The sequence below is a fragment of the Procambarus clarkii genome, chromosome 35, assembly GCF_040958095.1.
Source record: "Procambarus clarkii isolate CNS0578487 chromosome 35, FALCON_Pclarkii_2.0, whole genome shotgun sequence".
In the NCBI taxonomy this organism is placed as follows: Eukaryota; Metazoa; Arthropoda; class Malacostraca; order Decapoda; family Cambaridae; genus Procambarus; species Procambarus clarkii.
This window is the reverse complement of record NC_091184.1, coordinates 20,289,471-20,308,742: the sequence shown is the minus strand read 5'-3', so window position 1 is coordinate 20,308,742 and position 19,272 is coordinate 20,289,471. Positions and strand designations below refer to the sequence as shown.

The window sequence follows — 19,272 nt, the reverse complement described above, 5'->3', positions numbered from 1 at the left end:
GTCCAGTATGTTAATATCACAACACACCATGGTCCAGTATGGTAATATCACAACACACCATGGTCCAGTATGGTAATATCACAACACACCATGGACCAGTATGGTAATATCACAACACACCATGGACCAGTATGGTAATATCACAACACACTATGGACCAGTATGGTAATATCACAACACACCATGGTCCAGTATTGTAATATCACAACACACCATGGACCAGTATGGTAATATCACAACACACCATGGACCAGTATGGTAATATCACAACACACTATGGACCAGTATGGTAATATCACAACACACCATGGTCCAGTATGGTAATATCACAACACACTATGGACCAGTATGGTAATATCACAACACACCATGGTCCAGTATGGTAATATCACAACACACTATGGCCCAGTATGGTAATATCACAACACACCATGGTCTAGTATCGTAATATCACAACACACCATGGACCAGTATGGTAATATCACAACACACTATGGACCAGTATGGTAATATCACAACACACCATGGTCCAGTATGGTAATATCACAACACACCATGGACCAGTATGGTAATATCACAACACACTATGGTCCAGTATGGTAATATCACAACACACCATGGACCAGTATGGTAATATCACAACACACTATGGTCCAGTATGGTAATATCACAACACACCTGAGTGATTGTGAGGTGATGGTGATATAGCAGTGATAGTAATATAATAGTGATACTGAGGTGGTCATATGACAGTGATAGTGAGGTGATGGTAATATAGCTGTGATAGTATAGCGGTGATATAGCAGTGATAGTATAGCGGTGATATAGCAGTGATGGTATAGTGGTGATATAGCAGTGATAGTGAGGTGATGGTGATATAGCAGTGATAGTATAGTGGTGATATAGCAGTGATAGTATAGTGGTGATATAGCAGTGATAGTATAGTGGTGATATAGCAGTGATAGTATAGTGGTGATATAGCAGTGATAGTATAGTGGTGATATAGCAGTGATAGTATAGTGGTGATATAGCAGTGATAGTGAGGTGATGGTGATATAGCAGTGATGGTGCAGTAGTGATGCTGTAGCAGTGATAGTGATATATCAGTAAATGTAAGGAGGAAATATCAGTGTGAGGTGATAATGCAGAGAAAGTGAAATGATGTTGGTGTAGCAGTGACAGTGTTATGTGATAGTGAGCTATTGGTGATATAACAGTGACAACAGCTGTCATATAGTGACACCAACAATTTGTTACTCAACATGGTCAGTATATCACCCTAAGTGTGGGCCCTGAGGTGATGGTGATATATAGAGGTGATAGTGAAGCTATAGTGATACAACATTGATAGGATACAGTACTGAGAAGATATAGCATTGATGGTGATACAGTCGTGATTGTCAGGCATATGATACCAAAGTATATATACCAAAGATAGTGAAGTTATGATGATATAGTGATAAAAGTCTGTCCTTAAATTACATTGGCATCAAAACAGGCAGTCCATGGTGATGCAAGAGTGATGGTGGTGGTACAGTGAACTAGAGTGGTAGCACAACACCACAGTAGTGATGGCGGTGGTACTGTGAACTAGAGTGGCAGCACAACACCACAGTAGTGATGGTGGTGGTACAGTGAACTAGAGTGGCAGCACAACACCACAGTAGTGATGGTGGTGGTACTGTGAACTAGAGTGGCAGCACAACACCACAGTAGTGATGGTGGTGGTACAGTGAACTAGAGTGGCAGCACAACACCACAGTAGTGATGGTACAGTGAACTAGAGTGGCAGCACAACACCACAGTAGTGATGGTGGTGGTACAGTGAACTAGAGTGGCAGCACAACACCACAGTAGTGATGGTGGTGGTACAGTGAACTAGAGTGGCAGCACAACACCACAGTAGTGATGGTAGTGGTACAGTGAACTAGAGTGGCAGCACAACACCACAGTAGTGATGGTGATGGTACAGTGAACTAGAGTGGCAGCACAACACCACAGTCCACCACAGTCACCTCCCTAATGTCACTGTGGTTGACTGCTGCCCTCACCACATCCAGGCCGCTCACCACGTCACCGAAGACATTTCGCAACTGGCGACCATCCTGGTGGTCCCAGGTGGTGATGGCGAACTGGGCACTCCAGGGACCCCCCAGCTCACCCCAGGCCAACACAGCTCCTGCCTGGGCTGACTCCCGGTACTGCCCCTGGAGGTCAGGCAGCAGTGGGGCTCCTCCGCAACCATCATTACTCTCGTAGTCTCCGCCCACCACACACTCCCACGGCTGACCCTTGTTCCACACACGCAACAGTTTAGTGTTGCGGTAGGTGTGGCCCCGCTGGCCCGTACACAACAACACAAACTGTCTGGCCAGCGGAGTGTCAGGGGTCAGCCGGATGGTGACCCGCCCTCTTGTTGACCCCGCCCACCCGAGGTCAAGGAACGCCAGGGTGCAGGAAGGGTCCAGCACGCCCACAACCTCACTCTCCTGCAGAAAATGAAATAAATCATGCTTATAACTGTATAACAAAATGTTATCATATTAGTTATCATAACTCAGTAAGTCAGTAATGTCAGTAAGACTAGTGGGTGTAATAAAGTAACCTGGAGGGTGTGGGCGTGGGCGGGCGTGGGCTGACGCGGGAGTGGGTGGAGGTACAGCTGTCCGTCTTGTAGAGTTAACCTGGCGGAGCGGTGGCAATCTTGGTCTTCCTGGACGGCCAACACCCGGCCAGCCTCCACCAGCCTCTTGACGGGCTCCCTCATCCTGCGGAGGTCCTCAACCTGTGGACAGTGTCAGCCCCATTATCACCTGTGGTCAGTGTCAGCCCCTATATCACCTGTGGTCAGTGACAGCCCCATTATCACCAGTGGGCAGAGTCAGCCCCATTATCACCTGTGGTCAGTGTCAGCCCCATTATCACCTGTGGTCAGTGTCAGCCCCATTATCACCAGTGGGCAGTGTCAGCCGCATTATCACCTGTGGTCAGTGTCAGCCCCATTATCACCTGTGGGCAGAGTTAGCCCCATTATCACTTGTGGTCAGTGTCAGCCCCATCATCACCAGTGGGCAGTGTCAGCCCCATTATCACCTGTGGTCAGTGTCAGCCCCATTATCACCTGTGGTCAGTGTCAGCCCCATTATCACCAGTGGGCAGAGTTAGCCCCATTATCACTTGTGGTCAGTGTCAGCCCCATTATCACCTGTGGTCAGTGTCAGCCCCATTATCACCTGTGGTCAGTGTCAGCCCCATTATCACCAGTGGGCAGAGTTAGCCCCATTATCACCTGTGGTCAGTGTCAGCCCCATTATCACCTGTGGTCAGTGTCAGCCCCATTATCACCAGTGGGCAGTGTCAGCCGCATTATCACCTGTGGTCAGTGTCAGCCCCATTATCACCTGTGGTCAGTGTCAGCCCCATTATCACCTGTGGACAGTGTCAGCCCCATTATCACCAGTAGGCAGAGTCAGCCCCATTATCACCTGTGGTCAGTGTCAGCCCCATTATCACCTGTGGTCAGTGTCAGCCCCATTATCACCAGTGGGCAGAGTTAGCCACATTATCACTTGTGGTCAGTGTCAGCCCCATTATCACCTGTGGTCAGTGTCAGCCCCATTATCACCTGTGGTCAATGACAGCCCCATTATGCTGGACATGTAGCTCCAGCTCGCCCCCCCCCCCCCACTCTACTGACAGGGGGTTGGTGCTGGACCTGTAGCACCAGCCCCCCCTTTACTGGCAGGGGGTTGGTGCTGGACCTGTAGCTCCAGCCCCCCTCTACTGGCAGGGGGATGGTGCTGGACCTGTAGCTCCAGCCCCCTCTACTGTCAAGGGGATGGTGCTGCACCAAGAGTTCCAGCCCCCTCTACTCTCAGGGCATTTATGCTAGACCTGTAGCTCCAGCCCCCTCCCTACTGGCTGGGGGTTGGTGCCTGTAGCTCCAGCACCCCCTCTACTGGCAGGGAGTTGGTGCTGGATTTGTAGCTCCAGCCCCCTCTACTGACAGGAGGTTGATGCTGGACCTGCAGCTCCAGCCCCCCTCTACTGACAGGAGGTTGATGCTGGACCTGCAGCTCCAGCCCCCCTCTACTGTCAGGGGGTTGGTGTTGGATCTGTAGCTCCAGCCCCCCTCTACTGGCAGCGGGTGGGTGCTGGACCAGTAGCTCCAGCTCCCCCCTCTACTGGCAGAGGTTGGTGCTGGACCTGTAGCTCCAGCTCCCCCCTCTACTGGCAGAGGTTGGTGCTGGACCTGTAGCTCCAATACCCCTCGATTGGCAAGGGGTTGGTGCTGGACCAATAGCTCCAGCCCGCTCTACTGTCAGGGGGTTGCCCCTCTACTGTCAGGGCGTTGGTGCTGGACTTATAGCTCCAGCCCCCTCTACTGGAACGGGGGTTGGAGCTGGACCTGTAGCTCCAGCCTCCCTCTACTGGCAGGGGTTGGTGCTGGACCAGTAGCTCCAGCCCCCCCTCTACTGGCAGGGGGTTGGTGCTGGACCTGTGGCTCCAGCCTCCCTCTACTGGCAGGGGTTGGTGCTGGACCTGTAGCTCCAGCCTCCCTCTACTGGCAGGGGGTTGGTGTTGGATCTGTAGCTCCAACCCCCCTCTACTAGCAGGGGGTTGGTGCTGGACCTGTAGCTGCAACATCTCTTACTGGCATGGGGCTGGTGCTGGACCAATAGCTCCAGCCTCCCTCTACTGGCAGGGGTTGGTGTTGGACCTGTAGCGCCAGCCCCCCTCTACTGGCAGGGGGTTGGTGCTAGACCTGTAGCTCCAGCCCCCATCTACTGGCAGGGGGTTGGTCCTGGACCTGTAGCTCCGCCCCCCATCTACTGGCAGGGGGTTGGTGTTGGACCTGTAGCTCCAGCCCCCCTCTACTGGCAGGGGGTTGGTGCTGATTCTGTAGCTCCAGCCCCCCTCTACTGGCAGGGGGTTGGTGCTGGACTTGTAGCTCCAGCCCCCCCTCTACTGGCAGGGGGTTGGTGCTGGATTTGTAGCTCCAATCCCCCCTGTACTGACAGGAGGTTGATGCTGGACCTGTAGCTCCAGCCCCCCCGCTTACTGGCAGGGAATTAGTGCTGAACCTGTAGCTCCAGACCCCCTCTACTGGCAGGGGGGTGGTGCTGGACCTGTAGCTCCAGCCCCCCTCTACTGGCAGAAGGTTGGTGCTGGACCTGTAGCTCCAGCCCCCTCTCTACTGGCAGGGGGTTGGTCCTGGACCTGTAGCTCCAGCCCCCCCTCTCCTGGCAGAGGGTTGATGCTGGACCTGTAGCTCTGGCCCCCCTGCACTCGCAGGGGATTGATGATAGACCTGTAGCTCCAGCCCCTTCTACTGGCATGGGGTTGGTCCTGGACCTGTAGCTCCAGCCCCCCCCCCCTCTACTGGCAGGGGGGTTGGTGTTGGACCTGTAGCTCCAGCCCCCCTCTACTAGCAGGTGGTTGCTGCTGGACCTGTAGCTTCAGCCCCCCTCTACTGGCAAGGGGGGTTGTTGCTAGACCTATAGCTCAAACCCCCCCTTTACTGGCTGGGGGTTGGTGCTTGACCTGTAGCTCTAGCCCCCCCTCTACTGGCAGGAGGTTGGTGCTGGACCTGTAGCTCCAGCCTTCCTCTACTGGCAGGGGGTTGGTGCTGGACTTGTAGCTCCAGCCCCCATCTACTGGCAGGAGGTTGGTGCTGTAGCTTTAGCTCCAGCCCTCCTCTACTGGCAGGGGGGGGTGGTCCTGCACCTGTAACTCAAGCACTCCTCTACTGGCAGGGGGTTGGCCCTGAATCTGTAGCTCTAGCCCCCTCTAGTGGCAGGGGGTTGTTGCTGAACCTATAGCTCAAGCCCCTTCTCTGCTGGCAGGGGGTTGTTGCTGGACCAGTAGCTCCAACCCCCTTCTACTGGCAGGGGGTTGGTGCTGAACCTGCAGTTCCTTCCCCCCCTCTACTGGCAGGGAGTCGGCGCTTGACCTGTAGCTCCAGCCCCCCTCTACTGGCAGGGGGTTGGTGCTGGACCTGTAGCTACAGGCTACCTCTAATGGCAGGGGGTTGATGCTGGACCTGTAGCTCCAGCCCCCCTCTACTGGCAGGGGGTTGGTGCTGGATTTGTAGCTCCAACCCCCCCTCTACTGACAGGAGGATGATGCTGGACCTGTAGCTCCAGCCCCCCCGCTTACTGGCAGGGAATTAGTGATGAACCTGTAGCTCCAGACCCCCTCTACTGGCAGGGGGTTGGTGCTGGACCTGTAGCTCCAGCCCACCTCTACTGGCAGAAGGTTGGTGCTGGACCTGTAGCTCCAGCCCCCTCTCTACTGGCAGGGGGTTGGTCCTGGACCTGTAGCTCCAGTCCCCCCTCTCCTGGCAGAGGGTTGATGCTGGACCTGTAGCTCTGGCCCCCCTGCACTAGCTTTGGATTGATGATAGACCTGTAGCTCCAGCCCCTTCTACTGGCATGGGGTTGGTCCTGGACCTGTAGCTCCAGCCCCCCCCCCCCTCTACTGGCAGGGGGATGGTGCTGGACCTGTAGCTCCAGCCTCCCCCTCCCCCTCTACTGGCAGGGGGTTGGTGCTGGACCTGTAGCTCTAGCCCCACCCCCCTCTACTGGCAGGGGGTTGGTGCTGAACCTGTAGCTCCAGCCTCCCCCCTCTACTGGCAGGGGGTTGGTGCTTAACCTGTAGCTCCAGCCCACCTCTACTGGCAGGGGGGAGGGGTTGGAGCTGGACCTGTAGCTCCAGGCCCCCTCTACTGGCAGGGGATTGGTGCTGGACCTGTAGCTCTAGCCCAGCTCTACTGGCAGGGGGTTGGAGCTGGACCTGTAGCTCCAGCCCCCCTCTACTGGCAGGGGGTTGGTGCTGGACCTGTAGCTCCAGCCCCCCTCTACTGGCAGGGGGTTGGAGCTGGACCTGTAGCTCCAGCCCCCTCTACTGGCAGGGGGTTGATGCTGAACCTGTAGCTCCAGCCCCCCTCTGCTGGCAGGGGGGTTGGTGTTGGACCTGTAGCTCCAGCCCCCCTCTACTAGCAGGGGGTTGCTGCTGGACCTGTAGCTTCAGCCCCCCTCTACTGGCAAGGGGGGTTGTTGCTAGACCTATAGCTCAAGCCCCCCCTTTACTGGCTGGGGGTTGGTGCTTGACCTGTAGCTCTAGCCCCCCCTCTACTGGCAGGAGGTTGGTGCTGGACCTGTAGCTCCAGCCTTCCTCTACTGGCAGGGGGTTGGTGCTGGACTTGTAGCTCCAGCCCCCATCTACTGGCAGGAGGTTGGTGCTGTAGCTTTAGCTCCAGCCCTCCTCTACTGGCAGGGGGGTGGTCCTGCACCTGTAACTCTAGCACTCCTCTACTGGCAGGGGGTTGGCCCTGAATCTGTAGCTCCAGCCCCCTCTAGTGGCAGGGGGTGTGTTGCTGAACCTATAGCTCAAGCCCCTTCTCTGCTGGCAGGGGGTTGTTGCTGGACCTGTAGCTCCAACCCCCTTCTACTGTCAGGGGGTTGGTGCTGAACCTGCAGTTCCTTCGCCCCCTCTACTGGCATGGAGTCGGCGCTTGACCTGTAGCTCCAGCCCCCCTCTACTGGCAGGGGGTTGGTGCTGGACCTGTAGCTACAGGCTACCTCTAATGGCAGGGGGTTGATGCTGGACCTGTAGCTCCAGCCCCCCTCTACTGGCAAGGGGTTGGTGCTGGACCTGTAGATCCAGCCCCCCTCTACTAGCAGGGGGTTGGTGCTGGACCTGTAGCTCCAGCCCCCCTCTACTGGCAAGGGGATGGTGCTGGACCTGTAGCTCTAGCTCCCCTCTACTGGCAGGGGGTTGGCCCTGAATCTGTAGCTCCAGCCCCCTCTCATGGCAGGGGGATTCCTGCTGGACCTGTAGCTCTAGTCCCCCACACCGCTAATGGCAGGGGGTTGAAGCTGGACCTGTAGCTCCAGCCCTCCTCTCCTGGCACCGGGTTGATGCTCGACCTGTAGATCCAGCCCCCTGTACTGGCAGGGGGGGGTGGTCCTGCACCTGTAGCTCAAGCATTCCTCTACTGGCAGGGGGTTGGTGCTGGACCTGTAGCTACAGGCTACCTCTAATGGCAGGGGGTTGATGCTGGACCTGTAGCTCCAGCCCCCCTCTACTGGCAGGGGGTTGCTGCTGGATTTGTAGCTCCAACCCCCCCTCTACTGACAGGAGGATGATGCTGGACCTGTAGCTCCAGCCCCCCCGCTTACTGGCAGGGAATTAGTGATGAACCTGTAGCTCCAGACCCCCTCTACTGGCAGGGGGTTGGTGCTGGACCTGTAGCTCCAGCCCACCTCTACTGGCAGAAGGTTGGTGCTGGACCTGTAGCTCCAGCCCCCTCTCTACTGGCAGGGGGTTGGTCCTGGACCTGTAGCTCCAGTCCCCCCTCTCCTGGCAGAGGGTTGATGCTGGACCTGTAGCTCTGGCCCCCCTGCACTAGCATTGGATTGATGATAGACCTGTAGCTCCAGCCCCTTCTACTGGCATGGGGTTGGTCCTGGACCTGTAGCTCCAGCCCCCCCCCTCTACTGGCAGGGGGTTGGTGCTGGACCTGTAGCTCCAGCCTCCCCCCCCCCCTCTACTGGCAGGGGGTTGGTGCTGGACCTGTAGCTCTAGCCCCACCCCCCTCTACTGGCAGGGGGTTGGTGCTGAACCTGTAGCTCCAGCCTCCCCCCTCTACTGGCAGGGGGTTGGTGCTTAACCTGTAGCTCCAGCCCACCTCTACTGGCAGGGGGAGGGGTTGGAGCTGGACCTGTAGCTCCAGGCCCCCTCTACTGGCAGGGGATTGGTGCTGGACCTGTAGCTCTAGCCCCCCTCTACTGGCAGGGGGTTGGAGCTGGACCTGTAGCTCAAGCCCCTTCTCTACTGGCAGGGGGTTGGTGCTTGACCTGTAGCTCCAGCCCCATCTACTGGCAGGGGGGGGGGGTGGTCATGGACCTGTAGCTCCAGCCCCCCTGTACTAGCAGGGGATTGATGATGGACCTGCAGCTCCAGCCCCCCCCCTCTTCTGGCAGGGGGTTGGTGCTGAACCTGCAGTTCCTTCACACTCTACTGGCAGGGATTTGGTGCTTCACCTGTAGCTCCAGCCCCCTCTACTGGCAGGGAGTTGGTGCTGGACCTGTAGCTCCACCCCCCTCTACTGGCAGGGGGTTAGTGCTGGACCTGTAGCTCTAGCTCCCCTCTACTGGCAGGGGATTGGCCCTGAATTTGTAGCTCCAGCCCCCCTCTACTGACAGGGGGTTGGTCCTGGACCTGTAGCTCCAGCCTCCCCCCTTTACTGGCAGGGGATTCCTGCTGGACCTGTAGCTCCAGCCCCCTCTACTGGCAGGGGGTTGGTGCTAAACCTGCAGCTCCAGCTCCCTTCTACTGGCAGGGGATTGACCCTGGATCTGTAGCGCCAGCCCCCCCTCTACTGGCAGGGGGTTGGTCCTGGAAATGAAGACTCCAGCCCCCCTCTACCGGCAGAGGGTTGACGCTGGACCTGTAGCTCCAGCCCCCTCTACTGGCAGGGGGATTGGTGCTGGACCTGTAGCTCCAGCCCCCCTCTACTGGCAGGGGGTTGGAGCTGGACCTGTAGCTCCAGCCCCCCTCTACTGGCAGGGGGTTGGTGCTGGGCCTGTAGCTCCAGCCCCCCTCTACTGGCAGGGGGTTGGAGCTGGACCTGTAGCTCCAGCCCCCTCTACTGGCAGGGGGTTGATGCTGAACCTGTAGCTCCAGCCTCCCTCTACTGGCAGGGGGGTTGGTGTTGGACTTGTAGCTCCAGCCCCCCTCTACTGGCAGGGGGTTGATGCTGAACCTGTAGCTCCAGCCCCGCTCTACTGGCAGGGGGGTTGGTGTTGGACCTGTAGCTTCAGCCCCCCTCTACTGGCAAGGGGGGTTGTTGCTAGACCTATAGCTCAAGCCCCCCCTTTACTGACTGGGGGTTGGTGCTTGACCTGTAGCTCTAGCCCCCCCCTCTACTGGCAGGAGGTTGGTGCTGGACCTGTACCTCCAGCCTTCCTCTACTGGCAGGGGGTTGGTGCTGGACTTGTAGCTCCAGCCCCCATCTACTGGCAGGAGGTTGGTGCTGTAGCTTTAGCTCCAGCCCTTCTCTACTGGCAGGGGGGGGGGGGTGGTCCTGCACCTGTAACTCAAGCACTCCTCTACTGGCAGGGGGTTGGCCCTGAATCTGTAGCTCCAGCCCCCTCTAGTGGCAGGGGGTTGTTGCTGAACCTATAGCTCAAGCCCCTTCTCTACTGGCAGGGGGTTGTTGCTGGACCTGTAGCTCCAACCCCCTTCTACTGGCAGGGGGTTGGTGCTGAACCTGCAGTTCCTTCCCCCCCTCTACTGGCAGGGAGTCGGCGCTTGACCTATAGCTCCAGCCCCCCTCTACTGGCAGGGGGTTGGTGCTGGACCTGTAGCTACAGGCTACCACTAATGGCAGGGGGTTGATGCTGGACCTGTAGCTCCAGCCCCCCTCTACTGGCAGGGGGTTGGTGCTGGACCTGTAGATCCAGCCCCTCTCTACTAGCAGGGGGTTGGTGCTGGACCTGTTGCTCTAGCTCCCCTCTACTGGCAGGGGGTTGACCCTGAATCTGTAGCTCCAACCCCCTCTCCTGGCAGGGGATTCCTGCTGGACCTGTAGCTCTAGTCCCCCTCACCTCTAATGGCAGGGGGTTGAAGCTGGACCTGTAGCTCCAGCCCTCCTCTCCTGGCACCGGGTTGATTCTCGACCTGTAGATCCAGCCCCCTCTACTGGCAGGGGGGTGGTCATGGACCTCCAGCAACCCTGTACTAGCAGGGGATTGATGATGGACCAGTAGCTCCAGCCCCCTCTACTGGCAGGGGGCGGTTGGTCCTGGACCTGTAGCTCCGCCCCCCCCCCCTCTTCTGGCAAGGGGTTGGTGCTGGACCTGTAGCTCCAGCCTCCCCCCTCTACTGGCAGGGGGTTGGTGCTGAACCTGTAGCTCCAGCCCCTTCTACTGGCAGGGGGTTGGTGCTGGACCTGTAGCTCCAGCCCCCCTCTACTGGCAGGGGGATGGTGCTGGACCTGCAGCTCCAGCCTCCTCTACTGGCAGGGGGATGGTGCTGGACCTGTAGCTCCAGCCCCCCTCTACTGGCAGGGGGTTGGTGCTGGACCTGTAGCTCCAGCCCCCCTCTACTGGCAGGGGGTTGGTGCTAGACCTGTAGCTCCAGCCCCCTCTACTGGCAGGGGGTTGGTGCTAGACCTGTAGCTCCAGCCCCCCTCTACTGGCAGGGGGTTGGTCCTGGACCTGTAGCTCCGGCCCCCATCTACTGGCAGAAGGTTGGTGCTGGACCTGTAGCTCCAGCCCCCTCTCTACTGGCAGGGGGTTGGTGTTGGACCTGTAGCTCCAGCCTCCCCCCTCTACTGGCAGGGGGTTGGTGCTGGACCTGTAGCTCCAGCCTCCCCCCTCTACTGGCAGGGGATTGGTGCTGGACCTGTAGCTCCTGCCCCCCTCTACTGGCAGGGGGTTGGTGCTGGACCTTTAGCTCCAGCCCCCCTCTACTGGCAGGGGGTTGGAGCTGGACCTGTAGCTCCAGCCCCCCTCTACTGGCAGGAGGTTGGTGCTGGACCTTTAGCTCCAGCCCCCCTCTACTGGCAGGGGGTTGGAGCTGGACCTGTAGCTCCAGCCCCCCTCTACTGGCAGGAGGTTGGTGCTGAACCTGTAGCTCCAGCCTCCCCCCTCTACTGGCAGGGGGTTGGTGCTGGACCTGTAGCTCCAGCCCCGCCCCCTCTACTGGCAGGGCGTTGGTGCTGAACCTGTAGCTCCAGCCTCCCCCCTCTACTGGCAGGGGGTTGGTGCTGAACCTGTAGCTCCAGGCCCCCTCTACTGGCAGGGGATTGGTGCTGGACCTGTAGATCTAGCCCTCCTCTACTGGCAAGGGGGGTTGTTGCTAGACCTATAGCTCAAGCCCCCCCTCTACTGGCTGGGGGTTGGTGCTTGACCTGTAGCTCTAGCCCCCCCTCTACTGGCAGGAGGTTGGTGCTGGACCTGTAGCTCCAGCCCCCCTCTACTGGCAGGAGGTTGGTGCTGGACCTGTAGCTCTAGCTCCCCTCTACTGGCAGGGGATTGGCCCTGAATTTGTAGCTCCAGCCCCCCTCTACTGACAGGGGGTTGGTCCTGGACCTGTAGCTCCAGCCTCCCCCCTCTACTGGCAGGGGATTGGTGCTGGACCTGTAGCTCCAGCCCCCTCTACTGGCCGGGGGTTGGTGCTAAACCTGCAGCTCCAGCTTCCTTCTACTGGCAGGGGATTGACCCTGGATCTGTAGCGCCAGCCCGTCTACTGGCAGGGGGTTGGTCCTGGAAATGAAGACTCCAGCCCCCCTCTACCGGCAGAGGGTTGACGCTGGACCTGTAGCTCCAGCCCCCTCTACTGGCAGGGGGTTGGTACTGGACCTGTAGCTCCAACCCCTTCTACTGGCAGGGGGTTGGTGGTGAACCTGCAGTTCCTTCCCCCCCTCTACTGGCAGGGGGTTGGCGCTTGACCTGTAGCTCCAGCCCCCCTCTACTGGCAGGAGGTTGGTGCTGGACCTGTAGATCCAGCCCCCCTCTACTAGCAGGGGGGTTGGTGCTGGACCTGTAGCTCTAGCTCTCCTCTACTGGCAGGGGGTTGGCCCTGAATCTGTAGCTCCAGCTCCCTCTCCTGGCAGGGGATTCCTGCTGGACCTGTAGCTCTAGTCCCCCTCACCCCTAATGGCAGGGGGTTGAAGCTGGACCTGTAGCTCAAGCCCTCCTCTCCTGGCACCGGGTTGATGCTCGACCTGTAGATCCAGCCCCCTCTACTGGCAGGGGGGTGGTCATGGACCTCCAGCAACCCTGTACTAGCTGGGGATTGATGATGGACCTGTAGCTCCAGCCCCCTATACTGGCAGGGGGCGGTTGGTCCTGGACCTGTAGCTCCAGCCCCCCTCTACTAGCAGGGGGGTTGGTGCTGGACCTGTAGCTCCAGCCCCCCTCTACTGGCAGGAGGTTGGTGCTGGACCTGTAGATCTAGCCCTCTTCTACTGGCAGGGGGTTAGTGCTGCACCTGTAGCTCCAGCCCCCCTCTACTGGCAGGGGGTTGGTCCTGGACCTGTAGCTCCGGCCCCCCTCTACTGGCAGGGGGTTGGTCCTGGACCTGTAGCTCCGGCCCCCCTCTACTGGCAGGGGATTGGTGCTGGACCTGTAGCTCCAGCCCCCTCTACTGGCAAGGGGTTGGTGCTGAACCTGTAGCTTCAGCTCCTTTCTACTGGCAGGGGGTTGACCCTGGATCTATAGCGCCTGCCCCCCCCCTCTACTGGCAGGGGGTTGGTCCTAAAAATGAACACTCCAGCCCCCCTCTACTGGCAGAGGGTTGATGCTGGACCTGTAGCTCCAGCCCCCTCTACTGGCAGGGGGTTGGTGCTGGACCTGTAGCTCCAGCCCCCCCTCTACTGGCAGGAGAATGGTGCTGGACTTGTAGCTCCAGCCCCCTTCTACTGGCAGGGGGTTGGTGCTGGACCTGTAACTCCAGCCCCCATCCTACTGGCAGCGGGTTGGTGCTGAACCTGCAGTTCCTTCCCCCCCTCTACTGGCAGGGGGTAGGCGCTTGACTTGTAGCTCCAGCCCCCCTCTACTGGCAGGAGGTTGGTGCTGGACCTGTAGATCCAGCCCCCCCTCTACTAGCAGGGGGTTGGTGCTGGACCTGTAGCTCTAGCTCCCCTCTACTGGCAAGGGGTTGGCCCTGAATCTGTAGCTCCAGCCCCATCTACTGGCAGGGGGTTGGAGCTGGACCTGTAGCTCCAGCTCCCTCTACTGGCAGGGGGCGGTTGGTCCTGGACCTGTAGCTCAGCCCCCCCCCCCCCTCTTCTGGCAAGGGGTTGGTGCTGGACCTGTAACTCCAGCCTCCCCCCTCTACTGGCAGGGGGTTGGTGCTGGACCTGTAGCTCCAGCCCCCCCCTCTACTGGCAAGGGGTTGGTGCTAAACCTGTAGCTCCAGCCCCCTCTACTGGCAGGGGGTTGGTGCTTGACCTGCAGCTCCAGCCTCCTCTACTGGCAGGGGGATGGTGCTGGACCTGTAGCTTAAGCCCTCCTCTACTGGCAGGGGGTTGGTGCTAGACCTGTAGCTCCAGCCCCCCTCTACTGGCAGGGGGTTGGTGCTAGACCTGTAGCTCCAGCCCCCCTCTACTGGCAGGGGGTTGGTCCTGGACCTGTAGCTCCAGCCCCCATCTGCTGGCAGAAGGTTGGTGCTGGACCTGTAGCTCCAGTCCCTTCTCTACTGGCAGGGGGTTGGTCCTGGACCTGTAGCTCCAGCCCCCTTCTCCTGGCAGAGGGTTGATGCAGGACCTGTAGCTCTGGCCCCCCTGTACTAGCAGGCGATTGATGATGGACCTGTAGCTTCAGCCCCTTCTACTGGCATGTGGTTGGTCCTGGACCTGTAGCTCCAGCCCCCCCCTCTACTGGCAGGGGGTTGGTGCTGGACCTGTAGCTCCAGCCTCCCCCCTCTACTGGCAGGGGGGTGGTGCTGGACCTGTAGCTCCAGCCCTGCCCCCCTCTACTGGCAGGGGATTGGTGCTGAACCTGTAGCTCGAGCCTTCCCCCTCTACTGGCAGGGGGTTAGTGCTGAACCTGTAGCTCCAGGCCCCCTCTACTGGCAGGGGATTGGTGCTGGACCTGTAGCTCCAGCCCCCCTCTACTGGCAGGGGGTTGGTGCTAGACCTGTAGCTCCAGCCCCCCTCTACTGGCAGGGGGTTGGAGCTGGACCTGTAGCTCCAGCCCCCCTCTACTGGCAGGAGGTTGGTGCTGTAGCTTTAGCTGCAGCCCTCCTCTACTGGCAGGGGGGGGGGGGGTGGTCCTGCACCTGTAGCTCAAGCACTCCTCTACTGGCAGGGGGGTTGGCCCTGGATCTGTAGTTCCAGCCCCCTCTAGTGGCAGGGGGTTGTTGCTGAACCTATAGCTCAAGCCCCTTCTCTACTGGCAGGGGGTTAGTGCTGGACCTGTAGCTCTAGCCCCCTCTACTGGCAGGGGGTTGGTGTTGGACTTGTAGCTCCAGCCCTGCTCTGTTGGCAGGGGGTTGGTGCTGGACCTGTAGCTCCAGCCCCCCCCCCCCCCTATACTGGGAGGGGGTTGGTGCTTGACGTGTAGCTGCACCCCACCTCTACTGGCAGGGGGTTGGTGCTGGACCTGTAGCTCCAGCCCCCCCCCCCCTCTACTGGCAGGGGGTTGGTGCTGGACCTGTAGCTCCAGCCCCCCCTCTACTGGCATGGGGTTGGTGCTGGCATTGTTGTGGAGTTCGTTGGCAATTTTAAGGCTTCAGTTTCTTCGTACCCAGCAGTGGTCTGATTTGGTTCGCTGTCTTACTGGATTCAACGTCCTCCCAGCGAGCATAAGAAATATTGCCGGAACAACCGTACACATCTTCAAGTGGAAACTAGATTGTTTCCCCTAAGGAGTGCTAGATCAACCGGGCTGTGGTGGATATGTGGGCCTGCGGGCCGCTCCAAGCAACAGCCTAGTGGTCCAAACTCTCTCAAGTCAAGCCTGGCTTCGGGCCGGGCTTGGGGAGTAGAACAACTCCCAGAACCCCATCAACCAGGTATACTTTTTTGGAAAGGTTGGTGGAGTGTCTCCCGCTCTCTGCGCCTCTGTGAGGGGGGCCAGGATCCCGGGTTCAATAGAGGATCACGGGTTCAATCACCATGCAGGCCAGAAATGGTTAACATGTTTCCTGTTGCCTTTCACCTGTTGCCTCTGTTCACCAACCAGTAAATATTTATCCAGGAGTTAGGCAACTATTGTGGATTGTATGTTAAGGAAAGTCAGTAGTTGACCTTGGGGAACCCCGATAAACCTAACAACAGGCTTCCTCTCCTCAAAACTCAACTCAATATCTTGTGGTATGACCTATGAGAGAAAATAAAAAACTTACTGTTAATTGCTTCTGGGGGATCTCTAAAGTGATTTCCTGAACTTTATCCATGATGCTGGAGGCTGAGTCTCCCAGGTGTACGGGGTCAGCTGTGGCACCTGTCTCCGTGGTCGTCATCTCCAGGGCCTCCCTGGTGGTCTCCTGCACCTGTCATTACCAACACAAACATTAGTGGTGGAACCTGGACCATAATGAAGCATCAGGCTCTGAGTAAAGTAACTGGACTATAATGAAGCATCAGGCTCTCAGTAAAGTAACTGGACTATAATGAAGCATCAGGCTCTGAGTAAAGTAACTGGTCTATAATGAAGCATCACGCTCTGAATAAAGTAACTGCACTAAATTGAAGCATCAGACTGAGTAAAGTAATTTGACAATATAAGTAATGTTTCTCTACACTGACCACAGTGTAGAGAAACACCAAGATGACAGTTGACTTTATAAATAAAAATGTTTCAGGTGTTAGAGCAAAAAGTTTCCTATCTATAAAGTCAACTCTCATCTTGATGTGTCTCCATGTCAAAAGTGTTTATATAGAGGCAATACTACACTCAGTTGGGTGAGAACAATGTGAACTTCAGCAGCGTACCTTCACTGAGGTGTGGACAGTCTTGACATCTGGGAAGAGTTCCTGGCACTTCTCCAGCCAATCTTTTATTTTCGTGCTGCACTCATCAGCTGTGTCTATGGTTGTGTCAACCTCCTGTAGGGTGTTGACTGTGTCGAGGTTCCCCAACATGGCCTGCAGCTGAGTCTTCCCTTCCTCTCCTTGTGTTGTCATATCCACCACACTGGTATCCTCCAGTTCCAAGAGCTTCATTGCTGACTTGTTCTGCTCTACCAGAGCATAGAGTCTGTCCTGGAGCTGGAGGTGATGAGTCTTCCAGTCCCCCAGCTGCCCCCGGTACTCCCCCAGCTGGGACAGTACCTTTTCACAGCTTTTAATGAGGCTGCTAATGCTGCTCTTCTGCTCTTGCAACATGGAACGAAACTTCTTTTTTGCGGGTACAGTTTTCTCTTGTGTTTCCTGGATATTTTTGAGTTTCCTAACTAAAGCCTCCATGCCATAGCTAATTGGGAACTGAGTAGCAGCTGTGGCAGCGTGCTGGCCACGGCAGCTGGGGCAAGTCAGCTGACCATTCTTGATAGCATTGTCAATACACTGGGAGCAGAATGTGTGGCCGCACGGCAATGTGCGAGGCCGTAGCTGATTGTCGTCATAATCGTTATAACACACTGAACATTCCTCTGGCTTGTTATCCTGTGGAAAGAATATTTGGTTAAGCTAGATGTATTTACAACAAAAAGTAATATTACAGTACTTTATTTACTAATACAAATTACGTAATATTTACATACATTCTTTGTATTAGCTATTCTAGAGTTAATATTAGAGTTAGTTAATATTACTGACAGATTAACATATCCACAGCAAGGTCAATATTTTTTATAAACATATCCCAGAGTATGGGATATGTTTATATTATAATATTTTTTGTTATATAATTTTTTTTGGTAATAATATTTGATAATATTTTTTGGTAACATTTGCAGCAGCAGGGTTGCTTGTAAGTCATACCCAAGAGTATGACTAACAAAACCCGTCCTTACTTTCTTACTAATAATAGAAGGAAACAAACGTGTATATATCGTATGTGATAATTGAGGAAGAGTCAAGTATTCTTAGTCTAAGTTGGACAATAAGTGCACAGTGGGTTAAATCTTTACACATGGGTTTTATTGACCAACTCCGGATTATTCTACACTTATTAACTATGGGAACACATGATTATGTTAATGGATTGTTGAGATTGAGGGATACTCTTCACCAAACATAAACATGATATATGAACTGACTATTGGTCCCACACAAATCTGGGCTTAGTCATTATTTTACTGTAGACTCTCTTGGTAATATACAAATGTAGCATGGATTTTTACAATATAAGGTCTCTACACTTAATCACTTTACTAACGAGGACCAAGGTTGATGGAGTTTAAACCACGTATTACAGTACTCCTTAACCCCTTAACTGCGTTGCCTCCAAATGTGACACCCCCGCAGTGCGCTGGAAATAAATTCTCTGGAAAAAATTCTTTTTTCTTTTTAAAGTGTCAAAAACCCTTCCCTGAGTATGGGTATGTAAAAAAAAATTTGAAATTGTACTTTGGCTGCTATGGGGTCCGGAAGTTGGGGCGTGACGTCATCATTCCCCGTGCGCCCGTGGCGTAAGCTCTCGGAGGCGGTGGGGCGCGCGAGTTGCAGCGAATATATTTTCGTTCATTTATTGCGCACATTTCCAGATACATTTTCATTGTTTTTATGTGCCAATCCAATGTATAATGAACACGTACACTATAATATCGCAGTACAACATCCGTACTGTCCGTAGACACTGTGTTACGTGCATCGCAAACAAGTTCACTTATCCTGCACAATTTCCAATATATCATGCCAAATAAATTTATATTTACACTTTATATACACACTGTACAGTATCACACACTATATACACACACCATAAACACACTCAGTACTCCGCGAGTGTGTGATATGCTGCGAAACAGCCAACGGGGCAGAGTGGCACCTTGCACTCCACGCACCAGGTGCTGATACATCTTCGTTTCCGTTCTCTGCGGGTAGTGTTCCTGCATACTATACACGCACGTTTACCCTTCTCCCGTGATGCTGTGCCTGGCATATACTCGAGCATGTGTACTCCGAAGTTCTCATTACCCCTCAATCTGTCTGGAGCTGCATGTGGCATTGTTGCTTGCACTCCGCGCGGTACAACAGAACCCTCCTTGCCATACTTTACTAGCAGCTGTGACACAACACCAGCACTGAATGTACGTATAGACGGTCTCCTGCCAGATTTTACTAAGTACATATTGAAGCAGTTGAGCACTGCAACATCCATGAGGTGGAAGAACTTTTTAGTCCACTTCACAGACTTGCGCACGCACTCCACTCCACCAAGCATCATGTCACACTTATCGACGAGGCGCATGTTCACGTTATAGTCTATGACACAGTCTGGCTTATACACGGTGTTGCGTGTCTGAAAGTGGACCTTCCCACTGTCCAACATGGCACCGGTGTGAATCGTAGTCAGCATATTCACCTCGCGTCTGTCCTTCCACCACACTGACAGCGTATTGTCACACTTGCTCTGCTGGCACTCACCCACGGCTATAGCTATACCGAACACTGGCATTTCCTTCCTGTGGCTCTTCACAGTGCCACATACGCCGGTGTTGTGGGCAAGGAGGTATCTGGTCAATAAGGGGCTGGTGTAATAGTTGTCAGTGTACAGTACATGCCCCTTGTTCAGCAACGGTTCCATCAGGGTTTTTACAACACTGCCAGAGAACCCGTGTTCATCTTGAGCCGGTATGTCGACGTCTGTA

At 56.0% G+C, this 19,272-nt stretch overlaps 1 protein-coding gene across 1 annotated transcript in view; it reads right to left on the bottom strand.

Annotated features, from left to right (window-relative positions):
• Positions 1-969: 969 nt before the first annotated feature.
• LOC138371381 (tripartite motif-containing protein 59-like) overlaps positions 970-19,272 on the bottom strand; it is a 72,232-nt gene continuing 53,929 nt past the window's right edge. Inside the window, exons 3-6 of the mRNA XM_069336162.1 lie at positions 16,451-17,122; positions 15,862-16,008; positions 2,606-2,785; positions 970-2,489 (exon numbers count right to left, since the gene is read on the bottom strand). Coding sequence (XP_069192263.1) covers positions 1,977-2,489; positions 2,606-2,785; positions 15,862-16,008; positions 16,451-17,122 — 1,512 coding nt within the window. The 3' untranslated portion in view covers positions 970-1,976. The remainder of the gene's footprint in view (positions 2,490-2,605; positions 2,786-15,861; positions 16,009-16,450; positions 17,123-19,272) is intronic.